General features: G+C 47.5%; 1 protein-coding gene across 3 annotated transcripts in view; it reads left to right on the plus strand.

Annotated features, from left to right (window-relative positions):
- The window catches only part of LOC144935175 (serine protease HTRA1-like), a 58,913-nt gene that overhangs the window by 24,140 nt on the left and 11,718 nt on the right, over positions 1-23,055 (plus strand). Inside the window, exons 1-6 of one of the 3 annotated variants that reach the window (XM_078861641.1) lie at positions 3,762-4,380; positions 14,352-14,429; positions 14,806-14,905; positions 16,025-16,229; positions 17,439-17,633; positions 18,969-19,001. In XM_078861641.1, the coding sequence (XP_078717767.1) occupies positions 4,011-4,380; positions 14,352-14,429; positions 14,806-14,905; positions 16,025-16,229; positions 17,439-17,633; positions 18,969-19,001 (981 nt within the window). In that variant the 5' untranslated portion in view covers positions 3,762-4,010. Of the gene's footprint in view, positions 1-3,759; positions 4,381-14,351; positions 14,430-14,805; positions 14,906-16,024; positions 16,230-17,438; positions 17,634-18,968; positions 19,002-23,055 lie in introns of those variants that run through there. The other 2 variants (XM_078861639.1, XM_078861642.1) reach the window with 2 other exon arrangements.

A 23,055-nucleotide genomic window follows, 5' to 3' on the forward strand; every position in this document is an offset into this window, starting at 1 on the left:
GCTGCAGAGGAAGAACGCACTCCCTCGTCCGCCTCACTCAACTCAGCGTCGGCACGAACCAGCGATGGCATCGCCGGTCGCACCCGTGGTGACGTTCCGCCCGTTGGTGGTGACGCGGCAGGTACTGTACTCCCGCCGTTGGACGCGATGCTTAGAGCGGCCACGCCCTCAACAGCAGCTGCAGCGATGGCGGGAGTTTCAAAATGTTGCTCCGTGGAAATGGCGGGAAGGCGCTGTGATCGTCGGCTGCCGTTGCCCCGTGGCGGTCCCGCAGCCCCCAGCTGCGTGATGGTGTCGAGCATGGCGGCTGCGGCGTACAGCAGCTCGGTCAGCTTCGCGTGCGCCTCCCTCAGCCCCTCCATCGACGGCTCCCCTTCCTCCAGCTGCTGTGGCGTGGATGCGCCCAGCCCCGGCTGGTCGATGGCATCTTCAGCCGTCTCGGGCCCTCCGACTGCAGTGGTGTCTTCTGCCTCTGGTACCCCGACTCGAGTCGTCCGGCGTGTATCCATGTTCGTACTTTGTTTCACTTCTGACGCCAGATGTAGTAACGCTTATGACTCGTTCACACCGGAGTTGGAGGCACACTTGTTTATTTAACACCACACGTTGTGACATACACACTGAGGGGGTATCGGCCCCCTCACCCGTCTATCTGAGGACACACCTCTAGGCTAACCCTAGCCTGCCTCTGAGTCCTCCTCTAATGGGCTAGGGGAGGCTATCTTGGCCCGACACTGGTCAGTCGGGCCCGGTACCCAGAGTCCAGACCAGCACTGGCTCTGGCTCTGGTACCACGCCACTGGCTCGAGCCTGCGGGGTCCTGATAAGGACGGCGTGCCAGGGGGAGACCAGGGCTCTATCTAGGACGTCTTCCGTCTCCTCTTCTTAGCTAACACAACACTCCCGAGCCCCTCGATACATTCCCCTTTTATACCCAACCCCTCCCTGAGGGGTGGGGCCCCGGGGGATCATAATGACCGAATCGACCCCCCCAGGGTGTCTGGCGCGGACGTCGCAGAGGGCACCTGCTCGTGCACACATGTAGCCCCGCCTACTGTGTTTGTTTACCATAGGCTGCCATGCATAACGGGCTCTCTCTCTAACACCCCTACAGTAGTAACGAATCGGCACGTTTTGTGTACGTGGCAGAGCTTAATAATTGGCTGCGTCGGGTGGTGGCGCGTTTAACGACACATTTATAGTCACGCGATATAACCCAAACACATCTATTATGCATAACATTGGTCGCGAAAGCCCCACTACTACGACTAGGTGTTAAATCCATTGCGTTGTCTGACTGCGTTGCTCAGATCCAGAGAGAGAGAGAGAATAAACACGTGACGGCGGTTGTCGTCTTGCATAGAAAGATGTAAGCGGAGACAGACGCACCACCGACATCGTCTCTGCACTGACGTCAATCATTCAATCAGCAGATTTGTTATTTTGTCCCATTCTCGTAGCACAAGGCTCTGAAGAGGGTGCTGTGTTTCACAGACGAGGATGGTCTGCCAATAATATGGGGGCCACGTCGCTACGCGGTTTCACTCAAAGTAATTTGGCAGTATTAGATTTCTTTCCAATTTGGACCGTCACGTCGGCACACGTGACCCACTCTTCGCATGCCATTGCTATAGTGTAATAACTATGAAATATTGTTGCGTCTGTTGAAAGCCTCGGCTTAATTGCATTCACCAGCTTGATGAGACTGGTATATGTGGAACGATGCAGGGTGGGTTTCTATCACAGTATGACCACACGTGGGCAATCGTTTACCTCGGCATGAACCACGTTGCACTAAGCATTTAATTCAGCCACGAGCACTCCATGTGAAAGAGCATTTGTTCATTTCAACTCGGTAAATATCAAGATTAGATCTTAAGGGGAATCAGGAAGGCTTTCCCCCCCCCCCGCCCAGCAGTTGATGTCTCCCAACTATTTTCTATTTGATATATGACCTGGCACGTGCCACGAAACGACTGTTCAGGTGACAGAGGTCACACTTAAAAGAAGTCACGGCATGTGTACTTTCAATTACGGAAAAGCCCGTGTGGCTTCTTCAGCATCAAACAATAATTCACGCATGCGAATACAAATGTTCGACGTTAATGCAAATTAGTTAAGATGCTAACTCGAGAAGTGATCATCTCGGGCCCAGAACCTGGAGATTAAACACCAATGTACACATTGATTTAGTATTTGTACACGTTTAGTACACAGCTGAGCTCTGTAATACTTTGACCCTGAATCGTTATCACCCATGATCTAGTCACTGCTAGATGAAAACTTCACCAAGCCACCACAATTTGCTCACGGTCTTGCAAAGCAAATATATATCGAGCCCCTCTGTGGAGTGTTCCATCCTTCAACTGAGACGACTTCTTTAGTCTCGACCACCTACCATCATCCCTTCTCGCGACGTATCCCGTCACTTCCTACTTGCAGCTACGGTGGAACGACAATTCACAAATGGCAACCCATAAAAATGAACCACGTGATCCCTAACACAAAAATAAACTAAAATTTACTATAAACATTTTTGATTTTTTTTTTACCAGGTAAGGCCCACTGAGACATATAGCTTATTTTTCAGAAGCGACCTGGACACAAGCTAAACGAAGTGGCTTATCACGTGGAAATGTATAGAAGCCAAATACTTAAAAACACGTGTTTCTAAATGTGGAGAGAAAACCCGGAGGAAAATGCACACGACCACGGAAAGAACATGCAAACTCCAAATATACAGGCGTCAGGGTCGGGATCGAACTCACGACCTCAGGCATGGGAATGAATATCTCACCACCACGGCACCCCCAGTTCTTAGCATGGAATGGGCTTACAAAACCTTATATACAGATCACTGCAGTCGAAGCACGATATCCGTGCACATTGTGTAAATATTATTTTACTTAACTTGACAGCAGACAAGCTGTCAGACTTCCCATGTAATTCACTCTTTGTTGGTGTAACGTCAGTGTTTGATAGTTTATTAAATCGGGGCATGTAGATGGAGGAAATGACATAAAGGGAAAAGACCACAATAATTATGCCATTACACGGAGGTGCTCGGTGTATTTCAGGGCATTATTCAATCACACACGTTCGGAATGTGGCGAGTTCATTCACGCATTCCCAGAAAGCAAAATTCCCTAAATCTAGCAGACTTCTTACACAAACATGTTCTTTAGCACAATTCGTCGTAAAGGGAAATTACCGGTAATCAAACATTACAAGAAGTGTATTGAGAATAGAACAATGTAGGCAGGCCTCCCTCTTTCTTCTCTCCCAGCCTGCAGGCTGGGGGTGTATTTAGGGAGGTGTTTTTTCCAAGTAAGACGAGGCAATTTGTCCGATTGGAGCTGCTTCACCTGCCCCGTTGAATCGCGCCCCATGGCTCTCGTGGCACTTTGCGGGCTGATCCGTGCCAGCAGAGAGCGAGGCAGGGAGGGAAGGATGGAGGCAGGGAGGGAGGGATGGAGGCAGGGAGGGGACAACGGCGCACCGTGCCAAGAGGGCTGCACAGAGGCAGATGGGCACGCGTCCAGACACAACACTCCTCTGCCGTGGTGGTGCTGGCGAGCTGTGGGATAAGGGGAGGGGTGCGGGGGCACTGCATGGGACGGGAGTCTTGGGACTGGCTTGGGTTGATCGGGTGGGGTTGGTGGTGGTGGGGGGGGTTAAGAACGCTCGGTGGCGGTGGTTGGAAGTTGGTGCTGGTGGTGGTGCTGCTGCTGCTGCTGTGCAGGAGGAGTTTCGGGGCGGGCTGCTGGGGGTGGGGTGTGTAGTTAACAGCGCGTGTCACTCAACGCTGACGCTCACAGCGCCGTGCGGACTTCGCCCAGTGACTTCCCATTCGGCTAAATAGCGGCGTCGCCAGTGCGTGAAAGCGCATTTGAGTCCTGGGGCGCGCGCACTCCCGCACGCACCTCGCAGGTCCATCCCAGAGCAGAGGGAGGGGGCACAGGGAGGCAGCAGCAGTAGACTTCATACAAGGACGCATTCACAGCGCTGCCATGGGCTCGCCAGTGCTCTACAAGGCGCTGCTGCCCGTCGCTTTTCTGCTGCTGGCCTTGGCCGGAGAGCGGGGCGGGAGCGCGGAGCGCGCCGGGGAGGGCGAGCCGTGCGTCTCCGTGATGACTCCCGGGGGGCCCGGCCCGGCTACCCGCGTGTGCCGGGCGGGACTCGTTTGCCGGCCCGTGGTGGGGGTAGCCGGGGCTCAGCAGCATCAGCATCAGCACGGCGGCGGCAAGCGGCGTGCCAAGGGCGTGTGCGAGTGCAAGCACCCGGGGCCCGTGTGCAGCAGCGAGGGGCGCTCGTTCCCCAGCGTGTGCGCGCTGCGCGCTCACGGTGCCAAGGCGCTCCACGCGGGGCCCTGTCCCAACGGTATGGCGTGGCGTGGTGGGCAGTGGCGTTGATTGGCGTTCGTTGTTGTTGTCGTGGGCAATGATGTGGTTTGACTGGGTGGAGATAATTGCGATGGAAGGGAAATAATAAAAATAAAACATAATAAAATAATTCTCACGACGTTTCGGCTACAACGCAAGCAGCCGTCCTCAGGTGAGGGTGGAGATAATTGCGATGGAAGGGAAATAATAAAATAATAAAAATAAAACATAATAAAATGATTCTCACGACGTTTCGGCTACAACGCAAGCAGCCGTCCTCACCTGAGGACGGCTGCTTGCATTGTAGCCGAAACGTCGTCCTCACCTGAGGACGGCTGCTCACCTGAGGAAGGCTGCTTGCGTTGTAGCCGAAACGTCGTGAGAATTATTTTATTATGTTTTATGTCCTCACCTGAGGACGGTTGCTTGCGTTGTAGCCGAAATGTCGTGAGAATTATTTAATGATGTTTTATTTTTATTATTTTATTATTTCCCTTCTACGTGACTTTACCGAAAGAACCAAGAAGATGAATCCCTGCAGTCACGAAAGCTTTAATTCGAAATATAATTGCGATGGTTCATGCGGTGAGATGATGGAGATGTGTGGTGATGCAGTGAGATGAAGATACGTTGAGATTGTGGTGGTGATGATGGTCCGGTGAGATAGCGATCCGGTGAAATGATGATGTAGTTGCGAAGGAAGTTCAACATACAGTACAGACAGGCACTAATATTTCAAGTATAAGTATCCATGATGGTGCTGTGTTGCAATAACTATAATTAGTATGAATGCATGGTGATGCGTTATTTGTTTATTCACATCAATTCTTGACTACCATACGTATTGTAACAAGTACAGCGGAACCATCACAATCTACATGTAAATAATAATGAGCTCTTCTTTTTTTCAAGAACAACAACAACCCTTAAACGGTTGTGTCATCGTGAGCCTACGGTAGAACAAATACCGTGGGATATAAACAAGCTCGTGTATGTGCAGAGTGGGTACCCGTGTCACTTTTTTCCGCAATTCCAGAGCGCGTGTTGTAAAAGTTAATATTTGGCGCGTTGGTCAACAGCAACTGCAATCATACCCCGGCTTTCCATTGTTTACCCACGAAAAGCCACACCGAGTCTCAAAATACGTGTGGTTTATTTTTTCAAGAGGCATATGTAACTGGGATGTTTGGCCAAATTTTATGAATTAGTCTTAGACTTCATTCGGGATTAAAAACCCACCGCGGATACGCACAGATGGATGCAAGCATTCATTGCTGTTATGTCATCTTACAGTCACCACGAAGCCCCAGCGCACACAACAGCAGTTTTTTTTCCCAGGCAATCTCACACCAAAAAATACTAAACAGGATCAAAATCGACTTAACACTGCAATCGAACGGGATCAGGCGAAGGAGATCGAGTGATTCGTTCAACAGCTCCAGGTGTCGCCGTAACGCAGACGAGTTTGCAATCTTTCATCCCTCGCTGGCGGCGGTCCGCGTGCATCTCGTTTTGTCAACAGGACAAAACCGTAACTCCGTCCTGCAAAGTGGGGGATAGAATATGCGTTGCGGTCTCGTGGCCATGAATGGATTGTTGTTTGAATCTATCTGTGCACAGTGTTACCTTCACGTACCTCAGTTTCTACCCCACACGCAAAAACACCATCACCTGCAACAACAAAAAAGGGCTCAATTTGGAATTGACCGAGGACCCTCCTAAAAAGATTTCTGGGACTCACAGACGATTACCTGGGTGAACAAAGTGCATTAATAGTAATACAATTATTGAAATTCCACGTGCAGAAACATCGGAAGCGGCTGTAATCGATGCACGACACAGCCAGCCGTACACGGATGGGCGACCACCAGGCAACGTAGTAACAAGTTGCCGTAAACCGCTACCGCACACGTCGTGGGCAGCCCAGGGGCAGAGTAGCAGCAACATCCATTGTTGTTGGACTGTACTACGCCACCCACGTCTAAACGTTAATTGCCGGAGAACACAGCTCCCGTGGTGGATGAACTGGCGTTCGTTTCGTCTCGCTCCTGTGGCAATATCTCGACAAGGCGACACATTCGTGACACCGCCGTGAAGAGTGAGTCACGGGGCACAAACAGGGCGAGCGTGGCTTGCAACATCTGCGATTCGATCGCTAAAAGTCTCTCCGGGGGGGGGGGGGGTGACAATTTTTCTTAAGTTGCAGCCTATGTGTCAATCTACCACTGAATGAAAGCCTCCCTTACGCTTTTATAACGCACCAAAAACATTGATTTGGTGAAGCGTCCCAATTGCGGAATCGGCCCTCCTGAGAAGCGGTGTCGAGACTCGTGGAGGAGTTTTCCTGGATAAGTGCACGGGCATCGCTTAGTCACGGACACTGGGAGATCAAATGATATTCGGAGACAGATTGAGGGAAATTAAGTGTGATGATATCCCACGCCTCCCCTGGATGTTTACGTGTCACGCAGCGTGCGATTACAAAAACAACAGTGTTTGCTCCCTGCAAGCCTGCGAGTCTTAAGCAGGCAACCTTTGTCTCTGTCTAATGCCACACGAGACACACTAAAGTTAATAGCTAACGGAACCCCCCCCCCCCCAGCTGAGCAATATAATCCCATCTTGACCAATCGTGTGAGGGGCAGCAAGCAGTAGCCTCAATGGTTAGCGCACTCTGCTATGAACCCGACGACCTGCGTTCGGATTCAGCGGCCACGGCTAACATCAATGTAATGTGTCAACCGGTCCTGGGTCTCCCCCCCTCCCCTTCCCTTCGCCAACCTACACTGACCAGCGTGGTGAAGTATGGTCGAAGCAACCTCCCACGACTGACATGTCTTCATCCAGCAGTGGCTTGTGAAATAACGAACGGCTTCGAGCCCCCAAAAAAATCTAATTACACCTCCTTTACCCGTAATACACACGTGCCACTGTGCTGAGATTCTATTCTACTCTTGCGTATGGCGGCAATATGTTCAGGAGTTGAATGCCAATGTCGAGGTCTGCTCGCCATGAGAGGGCTTCAGGAGAGAATTCGTGGTTTCAATCATCTATATTTTTAAAAAAAATGTGTTTTTATTATACTAACGCACCAATGCCACGGCACCCGCGCCATATAACCACATCACCCGAAAAGTGCCCGGTCTCGCAACATCTCGCATGCTAAGCCGGTTTTGGGGCTTGAATAGCGCTTGAATTGGCAACAGCCATACCGTATTCCCTCGTTATTCGCGAGGGATACGTTCCGTAGATGCTCGCGAATGGCACATTTCGCGGATAACGATATTGGCCGACGGACATCGTACGCACAACGTCCTCAGATGCTTCTAAAGCTTCGAGAAGTTCTCTCTCTCTCTATCTCTGTCATCTCTTTATCTCATCACTTTCTGTCTCATCACTTCATCTCATCACTTTATCTTGTCACTTTCTCGCATCACGTTCTCATAATTGCGTCTCATAACTTTCTCTCTTTCGATGCAGTCGTGTAGAGTTCCATATGCGATTCGCAGATAGCCAAAATCGCGGATAACAAGTTCGTGAAAATGAGGGAATACTGTGCATGAGACAGATTGCAATCGGCCGTCGCAGGGCGGAGTGGTGGGCAGCAGAGGGCAATGTAGCAAAATCGATTTTTGTTTAAAGAATGGCAGAAATCATGGACCACATAGTAGACCACCGCCCGCTTCAATCATTAACTGGCAGTATTTCAGATGTCCGTCATCAGACTCTACCTAAAGCCGTTCATTTATTCACCAACATGGGTATATGAAGGACTTAGATACGTAGCGTGCTTCTTCTATAGAAGGATGATGGCTCTGCAGAAGTTTTGAGAAGTGCGCGTGTGAACGTATGTAGTACCATTAAACACAGTCACTCCGGTGACAGGGTGAACATTTGCTGCCAACCCACACACGCGCAAGAATTCCATTAATTTCCCAGCCAGATTTGCGAGCCAGATATGAGAGCCGGAGAGCCACACATTTTCAGAGTTTCCAGCGCATATATTGCGTTAGCCAATCCGTTTTTAAACATGAAACCAAATTGGCTACAGACGTGTGCCAATGATATCAGATGCGAAGTTTATCTTATTTTCCTCCAGAATATCATCCCCACTGTCCTATCGTTGTTGTGTGTTCACCCCCCACTATAACCCATTCGGAAAACTCTCGCATAGCAGTCGGTACAAGTGCAACACTTGGTGTAAGAGTAAGACCCACGGAACCAGATATAACATAACTACCTCTGGGATCTCTTCAAGTGACCTGTGAAGCACAGAGTCGGGGGGGGCAGCACTTTCCCACCAGATGGTTTTAAATATTTTTGTTTCCTGCGCAGAGTAGCGACAACCTGGTCCACACCGCTCTGCCACCACGTAGTTCCAAGCCCCTCTGTGTGATGCCATTGTCGTTACGTTACGGATACTCGGTATACAGTATTGCCTTGCACATGCTTAGGCTTTGCATGTCTATGTTGCCCTCAAATCACGAATACAGTACTATTTGTGTTAGGCTTCAAGTTTGTTTTGTTTAGCCAGGTCAGAGCTCAAGAGACCAGGGTAGTCTCATTTGCGAGAGTGGCATGGGTCGCCAATATGACAAAAGTAAAAAAATAAAATAAAATAAATTACAGCAATAAAGTAAATATAAAGTAGTAGACAGCAGACTGCAAAGTATTAAGACATCAACAAGGTGACACAGATTTAAACATTGCCATGAAGTCCGATCTGTGCTTTTAATGATTTACTCTGTGTTTATATATGGACAAAAGTTTACCCTGAAAAGCCACCTGACTCTTGAGACTTGATTCAAGCAATCCAAACTCTGCTGATGAGATAGTGTTTGTCAAAACCGGCCCAGAGTTGTGCTTGTCTTGAAACAATGCTGGTGAAATTGTATGCTCTCAGAAGACCATGTGGCTGACGGCTTTGTAAAAAAAAATTGCATTTTTTTCTGTGGAGGCAAAGATATGTGGAGACATTGTTTATTTATTTCGTTATTTATATTCTCAGCAACGACGCAAATGATTATTTTTAGTCTTGAGATGCTGTTTTATTTCTTCTCAATTACTGATTATTTTTTGTTTCACTTGGAAGGAAACCGTGGGACCCAGCTGATGGCTCTATCATAGGGGCACCACGGTGGTGAGATGTTAACTGCCCCCTCTAGTATACAGGAGGTCGTGGGTTCGATCCCGACCCTGATGGTTGTGTGGATTATTCTCCGGGTCTTCCCGTTTTTCCCTCCACATTTAGAAACGTACTCTTCAAATTATTTTAACATACTCAGTACCCTATGTACATTTTCACGCATTCAATCCAAGTTCAAGCGTGACCTCAAATCTCTTTAGGAATGTATACACAGTACAGGTCATTGACTTTGAGACCAATTGTTACTGCTAAATATACACAAGCACATATATATAATTACGCTTCAAAGGGAAATCCATTGAATGGAATGTATATCCCTTGTTGGTGCCTAGTTTCTGCAACACGAAGATGCCAACGTAATTGTGTTTCCTTTATACAGTTACTACACAAAAGGTCCCGGAGTGATAACACCAGGCAGAGGAATGCAAGGTGCCTGCCGAGGCCGAGATCCATGTTGGGGGGGTGGAGGGTGGAAAGTCTCAAGCCAAGATTTCGTTTGAATAAGCAAACTGGCTGAGCAGGTCATGGTCACGGCGGCGTGAGTCGTGTGCGCGCGCAGTCGCGGCCACACGGTTGAGCTTGTGGGTTGGGTGTCCCGTGAGCAAGTTAAACTGCCGAGAGATACGACCGGGCAATCGGACACGGGCGTTATTTTAAGGATCAGCTGATGGCTCCGTCATAGTCATATGAAGAGGAGTTGGTTGTAAATTATTGAAGAGCGCATTTTGTTTAATGCGAGCTGGGAGCAAAGCATAGGCAGACGCATGGATTTGTAATGGTTTTAAAAATATATATTTCTTGTTAACGGCACTAAGTAAAGGGATTTGAGAGTATGTTTAATTCTGCAGCAGTGGCGGCTGCAGCTAAGATCAGTGGAGAGTGAAATCTGAATCCCTTCTGGTGTCCCCCGACACTCCGGCCAAGCACTCTGTGGCCAACCTCGGCTGATGTGGTCGTAATGGCCAAAAAGGACTCTACACGATTACTCTATGCCGGGGATGTAAAACTGTTACTTGAAACTGAGTATGGAGTCGTGCGAATTGTGAAATTTTAGTGAGTTCGTGCACGGACTAAGATACAAATGGGTAATTAAAGATGAGAAGTGGTGAAATCATGATTGAGGGCATCAGCACTAAATAGGTATTTTAACGGGGCTGTATACTTAGTGGACGCTATAATGGGCCACGACCGGTGTCAATGAATCACATCAAGAATAATGTCAGCAATTCTGTGCCGAGATTAGCTACATTTTAGTGCCGTCCTGTTGTCTGCTTTGTTCCGGTGGCTTGTCGACACGACTGCCCCGATTTCAGCGGGACAGAATGGTTCGTGAAAATGGTTTGGTCATTCCGTTGTTGCAGAAATTCCACAATGAAGGGGGGTTGATTAATTAATTATTTGTCAATCAGGAAACTCGGTCCAGTCCCAGTCTGAAGGAGCAGTGTAAGGTTACCACAATACATCAGTAAAATTACGGATAATTACACGCAACTGACATAATACCAGCAGAGCAACAAAGAGGGTTGTTTTATTTGAACTGGTGTGATGCCAGGACCTACTACTACTACTCTACGGGGCTTGCATGCGTCCGTGGGAGCGATTAAAATAAAAGGGACATCATCTCAAGGAAAATTAAAGATTACTGTTTCACATAATGGGACTGGAACTAGTTGATGGGAGTTCGGGGAGGGGGTGGGAATTCAGCGGAGTGTATTGGCTGTCTCTATGGTGGATTGTTGCTGCTCATAGTTTAAGCCCAGGGCTTTAGCATACAATGCAATGTGGAATTACTTAACGTCTAAATGCGACTGCCGTGCAGATCAGTGGGGTGTATTTATTCACGGAGAGATAGAGACGGCCTGGCATTGTTGGCAAACAAAGGCGAAGCATCGGCTTCAATATGGGCAGGGAATGCACAGCACGGACGGCTGGGAAATGTGCTCATGATGCGGTAATGATTTGTTGCGGCCACAGGTGGTTATAGATTGAGCAACGCAGACAAAAATCTAATTCTGAGCTGCGATGTAAGTGAAATGAAATCAACATAAAGACAAAAGTGCGAAATATATCTACATTTGACCACGCGCCAACAGATAAACGGATGGGCAGATGCACAGAAACGTAATTAATTGTGAGAATCATGAATAATAATTGTAATGTCCATCGTTCATCCAAAGAGTAGCAACTACCGAGGCTCTACTAGTCCAGAGTTATTGCTAAGTCGCTCTATATAGTGTATTTGGGGGGGAAGCCTTTGTCCAGGAGTGAATCAATCGTGGCCGTATGTTTATTTAACTTATGTTACACGGTACGTATCCAACTGTGCTCACCGGAGGTGCGCTCATCACGGCTGATGATGACGACAATAATAGAGTACGTCGATAATATACTTTATTTTTCGTGCAAACCAACGCCACAGATCCATATATTTTGCGAATTAATTCAGCAATACACTATATTGCATTGGCAATGTTACACAGGGAGCGCATTAATGTGAGGGTATTTTCATATGCCTGTATCTCAATGCAGCCAAATGTCCCAAGTCTCGCCGAATCTCAAAAGTTAAGCAAAGCTGAGCTTCCTTTCGTACTTAAATTAGCAACCACCAGGGGCTTGCCAGGTGTCGTAGGTGTGGGCCTACAAGGTGGCCAGGAGATGGCAGTGCTGATCGAGTGATCCCAGAGGAGTATTTATGCGCGGTGGAGTTTCTTGACCCATCGCCGTTCCTCCCGCATGATGCCGAATGCTCATTCGTGGTATTGGCCAAACGTCCCAGTTACAGGACCCTCCTGAGAGTATTGAGACTCGGTGAGCCCTCCTTTCACGAATAAGCAAAGTAAGAATTATGCATTCAATCATTGGCTGCAAGTCTGCCTCCACACCGCCGATTTTCTTCCCCCGCACCTCTGATGAACACGGTTTCCTACGTACGGTGCGAAAGAAGTTTAACGTCCAAACACACACAACGGAATCCCAGTCCAAATAAACGCGCCTATTTCAAGCTCCCTTCAGTACTTATTGCATTCGTGCCCTGCGCTGCACGCAGCATCGCCACGCGACTGGCATCGAGACTCCACCCTGTCAATGCGACGTCAAATCATCGCCGACAAACCTGGCATGAGCTCTTTGACGAACGCTCGACGTTCCTCCTCCGACAACAACGACGACGAAACAGCACACGTTATGTATGAAAAACAGATGTTACAGTGCCATGGGATCCGGGTTAAATTTCTAAAGTTAATAAATAAATATAAACGCGTTGCTGCGTTAACGAGTTCATGTCACTAATACAATGCTCTGCTTGAAGGGTAATGTATTCCCACTCATGCACGGTTGTTTTTACAAATGTGATTGACAGTGTGTTCACGCACGTTGTGTGTGCGCGTGTGTGTGTGTGCGTGTGTGTGCGCGTGCGTGTGTGTGTGTGCGCGTGTGTGTGTGTGTGTGCGAGCAGATTGGCTTACGTAGTAGTTAGTGCACTTGTAAGCACACAAACTGAATTATTTAATCGTGCGTAGTTTGTGTGTCGAACAGTCTGTGAGGCTAAATGGAAGCGGGAGAGGCAGCTTTGCCCATTACCAGCGAGTGTGCATGTCAATGTATGTGTGTGTGGATGTGTCTACGTATGTTCAAATGTGTGCACATGCTGTGTGTATGTGTTGACGTGCATTTGTGTGGATGTGCCTTCATGTGATGTGCACACGTCCATACGTGTGTGTGTGTCTCGTGCAGTGTGTGAATCTGAACGTGCATGTGTGTGGACGTGCCCAGATGCAATGTATTCAACGTGTGCACGTGCTGTGTGTATGTGTTTATGTGCATTTGTGTGGATGTGCCTTCATGTGATGTGCACACGTCCATACGTGTGTGTGTGTGTGTGTCTCGTGCAGTGTGTGAATCTGAACGTGCATGTGCGTAGACGTGCCCAGCTGCAAAAAATTCAACGTGTGCACGTGCTGTGTGTGAATGTGAATGCCTGCGTTTCGATATGCCAACATCATACGTTTTCTTGTCGGGAGCGGTAGTGTAGATTCCCACTCACAGCCACACGGTTCTGAGTCTCGCCTAGGTCGACTCAGTCTCAAATGTAGTACCTGCTGTGATGTGTAAACACTTTGGAGACAAAGGCGGATGGTGCTGGCCACCCACCCCCTCGTGTGCCGTGCCGGCCTTCACATGCACTCGCGGAGTCACTGGAGCGATGCGCTTTAAAATCTAAATCGAAAACTCATTGATATTAGAACTGCCACTTCTGTCTAGTTTGTTATCCCTGCCCCCCGCACCTCCGATTTCACCACGGTTGGCTACGTACGGTGCGAAAGAAGTTCAACAAGCATACATACTCTCTGGTTCTTTCGGTAAAGTCACGTAGGTATAAAATAAAACAAATTAAATCACGACGTTTCGTTATTTTATATCTACGTGACTTTCCCGAAAGAACCAAAGAGTATGGATCTCTGCATTTTCGAAAACCTCAAATCTAGAAAGCATACATACACTCCTACCTGAAGACGGTTGCTTGTGTGGCGATCGAAACGTCGTGATCTATTATTTTTCTTCTACCTACGTGACTTTGCCGAAAGAACCAAAGAGATTCGTACATTCAACATACTCCCATTCCAAAATGCACGTGTTGGCTCAGCCTATTTTCAGTCCTCTTCAATTGTATTCGTGTCCTGCGTTGTGTGCACCACCACCAACACCACCAACAACAACAACGACAACCACCACTACGCTGTCATACATAGGAACAGCACTCGCCCCAACAGTCCCATTCGAAGGCTACAACGCTGGGGGATCTTTGTCCTTGTGTGTGGATGCAGCGTCCCCATTCCCTCCGGAGCTGACGGCTCTGCAGGCGCGCCCTCTCGCCAGCATCACGGCCAGTGACGCACAGAGTGGTGAGGACCCCCCCCCACCCAGCGCCGTGCCCGAACGCCGCACTGATTATTTAATTGACTCATTCATTAGCAGCCAGAGGTTCTCGTTTCACCCGTGAAAGAGTTTGCGAGCTCGGGACGCCTCCGCCGTGAGTCGATACCGTCTTGGCACAGCCTTAAGGGGGGTGCAGGGAACGACTTAATGCGTCCTCTTGTCAGAGGGAGCACCCTGCTATTGCTGTTTACCTTGCTACCACAATTTGTCAAGGTCCCCACCTGTAGACACTGTCCACGTGGAGCTGTTGTTGTTGTTGTTCTTTGTTTACTGTGACTCCGGGCCCCAAGCAACTGGGCTAATCGGGGTGTCCCCCGACTTGCCTCTCTCTCTCTCGCTAAGGCTCGCAGCCGCACAAGAGCCTTCGCGACAGGTTCAACTTCATCGCGGACGTGGTGGAGAAGATCGTGCCCGCGGTGGTGCACATCGAGCTCTATTCCCGGTGAGGCACAGCAGCGGGAGAGACCGCGGCGGTGAACTCCGAGGTGTGGCGGAGAGGAGCGTGTGGGGTGCTTTCTCTCTCTCTCTGGGGAGGTACCGGTGTTTGCATTGGGGGATCGTTTTTAAGTAAATAAACGAGCCCCCCCCCCCGTTTCCAAACGAGCGCTGGAGTGGTGTTCGTATCCAGCAGAGGTGTGGACTCGAGTCATGTGACTTGGACTCGAGTCAGACTCGAGTCATGATTTTGATGACTTGCGACTCGACTTGGACTTGCATAACAATGACTTTGTCCCACCTATGAGATGTGGACTCGAGTCATGTGACTTGGACTCGAGTCAGACTCGAGTCATGAATTTGATGACTTGCGACTCGACTTGGACTTGCATAACAATGACTTTGTCCCACCTCTGGTATCCAGTGGTGGATCCTAAGTCAGCGATGGGATTTCCATGTTGACTTTTAATTACCCTGTAGGCATGATGGGGCTGAGTCGACTTCGATCAGGACTTTCATTCAAAAACTTCCAAATGAGAGTCAGCGTGGCCAGATTAACCCGGATGCACCCAATCTTCTCAGATCTTGACAGCTTAACTCCCAGCATAGAAATGGATTGAATATAAGTGTGAGAAGCTTAAGATGTTATCTCCTTGTGTCCGTGTGTTTTCTCTGAGTAATCTGGTTTCCTTCCACAAGCCAAACACCCATTAATTGAATGATCAAATGCCCCCCAATGCAGGACCCTCTGTACACATATTCTTGATACTGAGTGAAGCCTTCCTGCATACATAACAAGCATTATTATTGGTACCACTACTTTTATTACGTCACTTTCCAGGGGAATATATTTAAGTATGTTGAACTTTTTTTGCACCGTACATAACCACCCGTGCTAATCGGAGGTGCGGGGGAAGGACAACAAGCTTAACACAAAACGCAGTTCTAAAGAAAGCAGTTTTCAATCTAGATGATTAAAAAATACATAGCTCCAGTGGCTTCCTAATATCGGACGGAAGAGTGTTCCGGACGGCCGCAGAAGCACATCTGAAAGCGCGCGATGTGGCGACCGTCTTTGTTCGATGGCGAGCCAATAGCCGCTAATGCAGTCTTCTCACGTGGCCAGGCACCCGTTCTTCAACCGGAACATCTCCGTGGCGAGCGGCTCGGGCTTCATGGTGTCGGAAGACGGCGTGATCGTGACCAACGCGCACGTGGTGGTGAACAAGCGCTACGTGAAGGTGCAGCTGCACGACGGAGAGTCCTACGAAGCCTTTGTGGTGGACGCCGACGAGAAGGCCGATATCGCTACCATCCGCATCAAGGCCAAGGTGACTTGCCAGCTTAGGGTTGCCCTCTGTCCCGATATTCCTGTGACCGCCTTACATTCCATGCAGCTGTCCTGGGAAATCTGTAGGTCTTCCTTTGGACATTAAAAGTCCCCAACCTTGTCAGTTGTGAATAACACTCTGCTCAAGACAGTTCTCACCTCTTCCAGTAGATGTTTCCCTCCAACACTGGTCGTGGTTTTTTGTACGCTGGAGTTGGCAAGCCTCGTACCAGCGCTTGTGCTGCTGCTACTGCCTCCTGGCATTTTTCTTCGCTGTTCCCATGTGGTCCTCACACCACTATGAATTGACTGAAAGATGTTTGTCATTCTGCTGACAACTCGAGAAACTAAAGTAATACCATGATGAGTGGCACACCAATAGGAAGCAAACATTACGCCTTTTAGAAATTTTAAGATAGTCTTTTTTTATTTTACAGGACGTGACATAACTTGGAAAACTGGCAAAAAACACTTCATCGAAAATTTATTGGATGAGAAAATAAGTGGAAGTGCCGAGTGCATTTATAAATACATAAATACATTTTCTTGGTTCTTTCGGTAAAGTCACGTAGAATGGAAATAATAAAATAATAAAAATTAAACATAATAAAATAATTCTCACGACGCTTCGGCCACAACGCAAGCAGCCGTCCTCAGGTGGAGAACAGGTCTGTCGAGAAGACAGACTCTGTCATTCGACAGACCTGTTCTCCACCTGAGGACGGCTGCTTGCGTTGTGGCCGAAACTTCGTGAGAATTTTATTTTATTATGTTTTATTTTTATTATTTTATTATTTCCATTCTACGTGACTTTACCGAAAGAACCAAGAAGATGAATCCCTGCAGTCACGAATGCTTTAAATCGAAATAAATGTATTTATTAATGACGGGGGAGCGGGGGGGTGGCGAGCGAACGGCCACGTGGTTCGTGGGGCCGCTTGAGTCTTTAAGAGCTCAGCCGACGTCGCTGCCGCCCCTGTTGTTTGACTTGCATCCCACTCGGATTTTTGCACACAGCGTTGGTGTACACGGTGTTTTTTCTGCAATATTTTGCTGTCTTTTCTTGGATTTTCTGTTTGCACTTAGTCACATATTCACTTTAACATGTTTTCTTGTTCATGTTTTAGTGTTTTGCGGTTGCACCCGATTCAAGAGCCGAATGGCTCACAGGGCTACACCTAATAAATGAACTTGAACTCTCCCATCGCAGAAAAAGCTGCCGGTGCTGCGACTCGCTCGCTCGGCCGAGCTGCGTCCCGGCGAGTTCGTCGTGGCCATCGGCAGCCCCTTCAAGCTGCAGAACACGGTGACGACCGGCATCGTGAGCACGGCGCAGCGCGGCGGACAGGAGCTGGGCCTCGAGGACTCAGACGCCGACTACATCCAGACCGACGCCATCATCAACGTGAGCGTGAATGAGAGCCGGCTGGCCCGGGCGGCTTCGTCGTCGGTGGTGACGGAGCTCGACTGCCGCCTAGGGCTCTCACGTTGCGGTTTCATCTTGGGTCTGTGCCAGTCGGCAACCCCGGAAAAATATTTACGAAACTGGTACACCGCAAAAAAATGTTCATTAATTATTCATTCTTATCTATTACACCGTCAATGGTGCTGTTTGTTGATGGTCGTTTGGCATTTTGGGCCTCTGAGCCTGTAGTCGGCAACGTTGATGTAAAATAAAACAACTATTCATATGGGCTCATCTGAGGTATTTTCCACTGCAATTAAAATGAAAATCCCGTCCATCTATGGCTATATGTCTGCAGCTACTAATCCTGTGCCACCGACTGAAGGCTACCAGCGAACCCAGAGAGTACGCAGTGAGAGATTCAGTGTAATGCATTCACTGATGTCACTCCTTACCGGTAAAAAAATGTCATCCTTGTTTTAGATCCAATGTGCACTAAATTGAGTTGATTGTAAATGTGGGCATAATGGCAGTAGAATGTATATATTGATATACACACATATATGGAAAGTTGAATGAAATTATATAAGTTGGGCAGACTAACTTGAAACAGATATAAACAATTATAAACATTACAGACTTGTATTTATTACATATACATATTGCCACCGTTTTTTTCTTGGGGAGAGGACATCATTTTCCAACGTTGAGTTAATCGGAATTGAAACTATGACACTAAATGGCATGTGCATTATGGGAATGAGAACGTTACATTCAGATTCATCGGTTGATGAAAAATTAATCAAGGACATATAATCGGCGTTCAACAGCAACCACAGGTCAGGCTCACTCAAAGGCAGGAGAGGTCACGGAGTAGACTCGCTAGAGGGAAGCATGGCGTGACTGTAGTTACTGTGGAGGCCATTATTCCTCCAGTATCAATAAAGATTCTGCCTCTGGATGAAGACTTACATAGAAGGTATCGTGAAACGCTTCAAGCGCGGAGCGTGAACAGTTTGCACTCGTGTTGCTGCCATCCTTCACCATCACCTCTATTATTAAACATTCCAGGTCTTTAATAACATCGAGACTAAAGTGATTTATGGCAGCTTTATTTTCGACTATCTCCATTCGCCCCAAAATGTTTTGACCGCCTATCGCACGCGCCTGAATGGTAACGCCGGTCTGTACACCCCGTTGCCCGTCCGTTTATCGATGTCACCGTTTTCGGGGTGAACGCGCTTCGACTCGATACTTTGTGCCGCCGCTACTAACGTGTGCGATTGCGATTGTGTCTCTCGTTGCGTGTGGCTGGATCCTTCGGCGTTGGGACAGTACGGCAACTCTGGCGGGCCCCTGGTCAACTTGGTAAGTGGATTTTAAAAAATCATCATTTTCACGCCAGTGACATTTGCACGTACGTACGTATGTTGAGCTTCGTTCGCACGGGTAACGTAGCCAACCGTGCTAATCGGGATGCCACCTCCTACGGGGAAAAAGGATTATGCTCGTCAAAATAAGATTTGTCAAAAAAGGCGATTTCATTCACCCCTGGGAACAGTGAGATGTCAGATACACACGTTTGTCAAGAGATCAGTCGTTGAAATTCAAGTCTCCAGTCAAACAAAGGTCTCAATCTCCTTATATCTGTCAAGTTAGCCTAAATATTTAGGACTCTTACTGTTTTAATGACTCGTGCATTCTGGGCATCCACTTGTTTTAATCCATAAGCTTGTTTGCCAATGATAATGCTGATCACAATCTTACTTTGCTTAGCTTAATCGTTGGAAGGAATGCGCTTGTCCTTGCTTCACTGGCTGGCTGGAGAAAGTAGACGCATGTGAAACAATTCCCTCGCCACACTGGTCAGTGTCGATGGGAGCATTGACGCGGGATAACATAGAAGTGCAGTACAATAGCTCTAGCTGCACTCTCCCCTGCTGCCCATGTCGTAGCTCCACAGCCAACAACAATCAGTTGTGCAAAGTGCGTGACCCATTGCACACCTTATCACACTTAGCTTCTGAGATATGATGGGATTGGGTACATTCCGGGTGATTTGGTCGTACTCTTGATGAACTATACAGTGTACAACATAGTGATTTTATTTATTAATTCATGATACATGGAGATTGAAAACAACTTTGCCCAAAAATCCGGAGTACATGCAAAGCACTTGTATGTATGCGGCCTTAATTGCGATATGTAGAGATCATGCAGATTAGTGGCGTCTTGTGAAATGCTTGAGTATGCATGTGCTAGGCGTGGAATGCACTGCACATGATTATGTCAGAGAGGAGATTGAACAGAACGCAGCTTGTATTAAAAACAAAACTAAGAGGGTAATTCAGTGCTGCTGAACTTAAATCTTTATAGAACTGCACTTCTCAAATGTAGTACTTTTCACATTCTGTTCCTATAAAAAAAAATGTAAAGGAATGCTTGTAACGTTTAAAGCTTAAACAGCCTATGCATTGCTTTTAATGTCTAGCTCAGATTGTTTTGCCTTAAATCTGGAAGTTGTTTTCCCCATGGGCCTGGCCCCGCTGCCAAAACGTTACGCTGCTACTCAAGGCAATGTCTGCTGACATCACGCGAACGAGGCGGTGACAGCGCGCAGATAGCAGCAGCAGCATCTAGGACAGAACCTACCACTCACTTACGTTGGAATTGTGCAAAGTGCCCTCTCTGAGCTTGCCCACGTATCGCTGGAGTAAGAGCAGCAACCAGATAAACCTGAAAATTTACAGCGAATGTCAATTGTGGCTTCTTGTCAGTCCACTGCCAGTTAAATGCCTCCCCCACGCTGCGTCCGTCTTGAAGGTTGTTTTTTGAGCATACTTCATCACGCAGGTCAGTGTGGGTTGATGGAGTGAACACCCAGGACAGGTTCAGATATCACTTGCCACTGATGATAGCCGTCGCTGCGATTGAAACTCAGATCGACAGGTTCGTTTCTCAATGAGATCACCGCTGCATCGCACCCAGCGCCCTCAATGTATTAATGCGCCGCATTTAATCTAATGAACCTTAGCAAATTTCTTCGTGTTTAAAATTAAGTTTGGGATGAGAATTAGTACCACTCACGTGTGCGTCACATATCGATGGTGATTTAGTGCCATCTAGTCGTTTGTGTTGCCCGCAATAAGACGCTCCAGTTCCACGTGTTACTTGAATCATTCCTTCTTCACAAGAATAGCCCCGGGACCAAGTGGCATCGGTCATCTCGCTAAAGTCATCGCAAAGCCACACACGACAGCACAGCAGCTGATCAATCACAACTCGAAGCGACGTTGCAGAGCCAGCGGAATATTTTTTATTTGGCATTGGACTTGCAACCCAGAGCACCTGATGCAGGGCTTCATGCAAAGACCGTATCTCCAAACCCACAGCAATGTTCAAGCAGGCACACGATCTATAAGCAGGCTGGGAGATTACAGCAATTGACCATACAAGGTGGCTACTATACTCTTTGGGGTTTTTTGGTAAAGTCACGTACGTAAAAAAAGAAAATAAATTAAATTAAATCACGACGTTTCTGGGGCGTTTCGGAGGCAACACAAGCTTCCGTCTTCAAAGAAGAAAACGTCGTGATTTAATTTAATTTATTTTCTTTTTTTACCGACGTGACTTTACCGAAAAAACCAAAGAGTATGGACCCTTGCAGTCACGAAAATTTCAAATCTAGAATTAAGGTGACTACTCCTTTTTTTAAACATACTTTCATCATTTTGTTAAGTTTGGAGCCCAATACATTTTTTTATGCCATGTTTTAAAGAAAGTGGTTTACAAAGCTTTATCTGTTCTTTATTTCGGTTAAACCCATTAATCTCAAGAGAAAATGTTGTATTCAAATGGTAAAAACGTTTGGGTAATATTAACATATTCACAATTAAATACTGGACATGTTGAAATATTTTAGAATGGGAACATACGAAACAATAAAGAACATCAAGTGGGTTTTATTTCCTTATTGCACCAGAATAGAAAGCAACTAATGGGAATTTGTGCACAAAGAAAATTCAGCATATTGCCAATTAGGACGTTGTCAAAATATATCCACTTTTGTATGTTCATTCACAGCATCGTCTGCAACCTTTGGTGGCAGATGCTTTGATGACAACCCTCATTACAACATTGATGTAATAATATTTTGCAACCCTTTGTAAATCCTTTCGGTTCTTTTGGCCATACTTCACCACCGTGGTCAGTGCAGGTTGGTTCAGATATCTCTCGCTACTGATGCAGCCATGGCTGAGAATCAGAGGTGTGGACTCGAGTCATGTGACTTGGACTCGAGTCAGACTCGAGTCATGAATTTGATGACTTGCGACTCGACTTGGACTTGCATAACAATGACTTTGTCCCACCTATGAGATGTGGACTCGAGTCATGTGACTTGGACTCGAGTCAGACTCGAGTCATGAATTTGATGACTTGCGACTCGACTTGGACTTGCATAACAATGACTTTGTCCCACCTCTAAGATGTGGACTCGAGTCATGTGACTTGGACTCGAGTCAGACTCGAGTCATGAATTTGATGACTTGCGACTCGACTTGGACTTGCATAACAATGACTTTGTCCCACCTATGAGATGTGGACTCGAGTCATGTGACTTGGACTCGAGTCAGACTCGAGTCATGAATTTGATGACTTGCGACTCGACTTGGACTTGCATAACAATGACTTTGTCCCACCTCTAAGATGTGGACTCGAGTCATGTGACTTGGACTCGAGTCAGACTCGAGTCATGAATTTGATGACTTGCGACTCGACTTGGACTTGCATAACAATGACTTTGTCCCACCTATGAGATGTGGACTCGAGTCATGTGACTTGGACTCGAGTCAGACTCGAGTCATGAATTTGATGACTTGCGACTCGACTTGGACTTGCATAACAATGACTTTGTCCCACCTATGAGATGTGGACTCGAGTCATGTGACTTGGACTCGAGTCAGACTCGAGTCATGAATTTGATGACTTGCGACTCGACTTGGACTTGCATAACAATGACTTTGTCCCACCTATGAGATGTGGACTCGAGTCATGTGACTTGGACTCGAGTCAGACTCGAGTCATGAATTTGATGACTTGCGACTCGACTTGGACTTGCATAACAATGACTTTGTCCCACCCATGAGATGTGGACTCGAGTAATGTGACTTGGACTCGAGTCAGACTCGAGTCATGAATTTGATGACTTGCGACTCGACTTGGACTTGCATAACAATGACTTTGTCCCACCTATGAGATGTGGACTCGAGTCATGTGACTTGGACTCGAGTCAGACTCGAGTCATGAATTTGATGACTTGCGACTCGACTTGGACTTGCATAACAATGACTTTGTCCCACCCATGAGATGTGGACTCGAGTCATGTGACTTGGACTCGAGTCAGACTCGAGTCATGAATTTG

This window comes from Lampetra fluviatilis, chromosome 12 (genome assembly GCF_964198595.1).
Source record: "Lampetra fluviatilis chromosome 12, kcLamFluv1.1, whole genome shotgun sequence".
Classification (NCBI taxonomy): Eukaryota; Metazoa; Chordata; class Hyperoartia; order Petromyzontiformes; family Petromyzontidae; genus Lampetra; species Lampetra fluviatilis.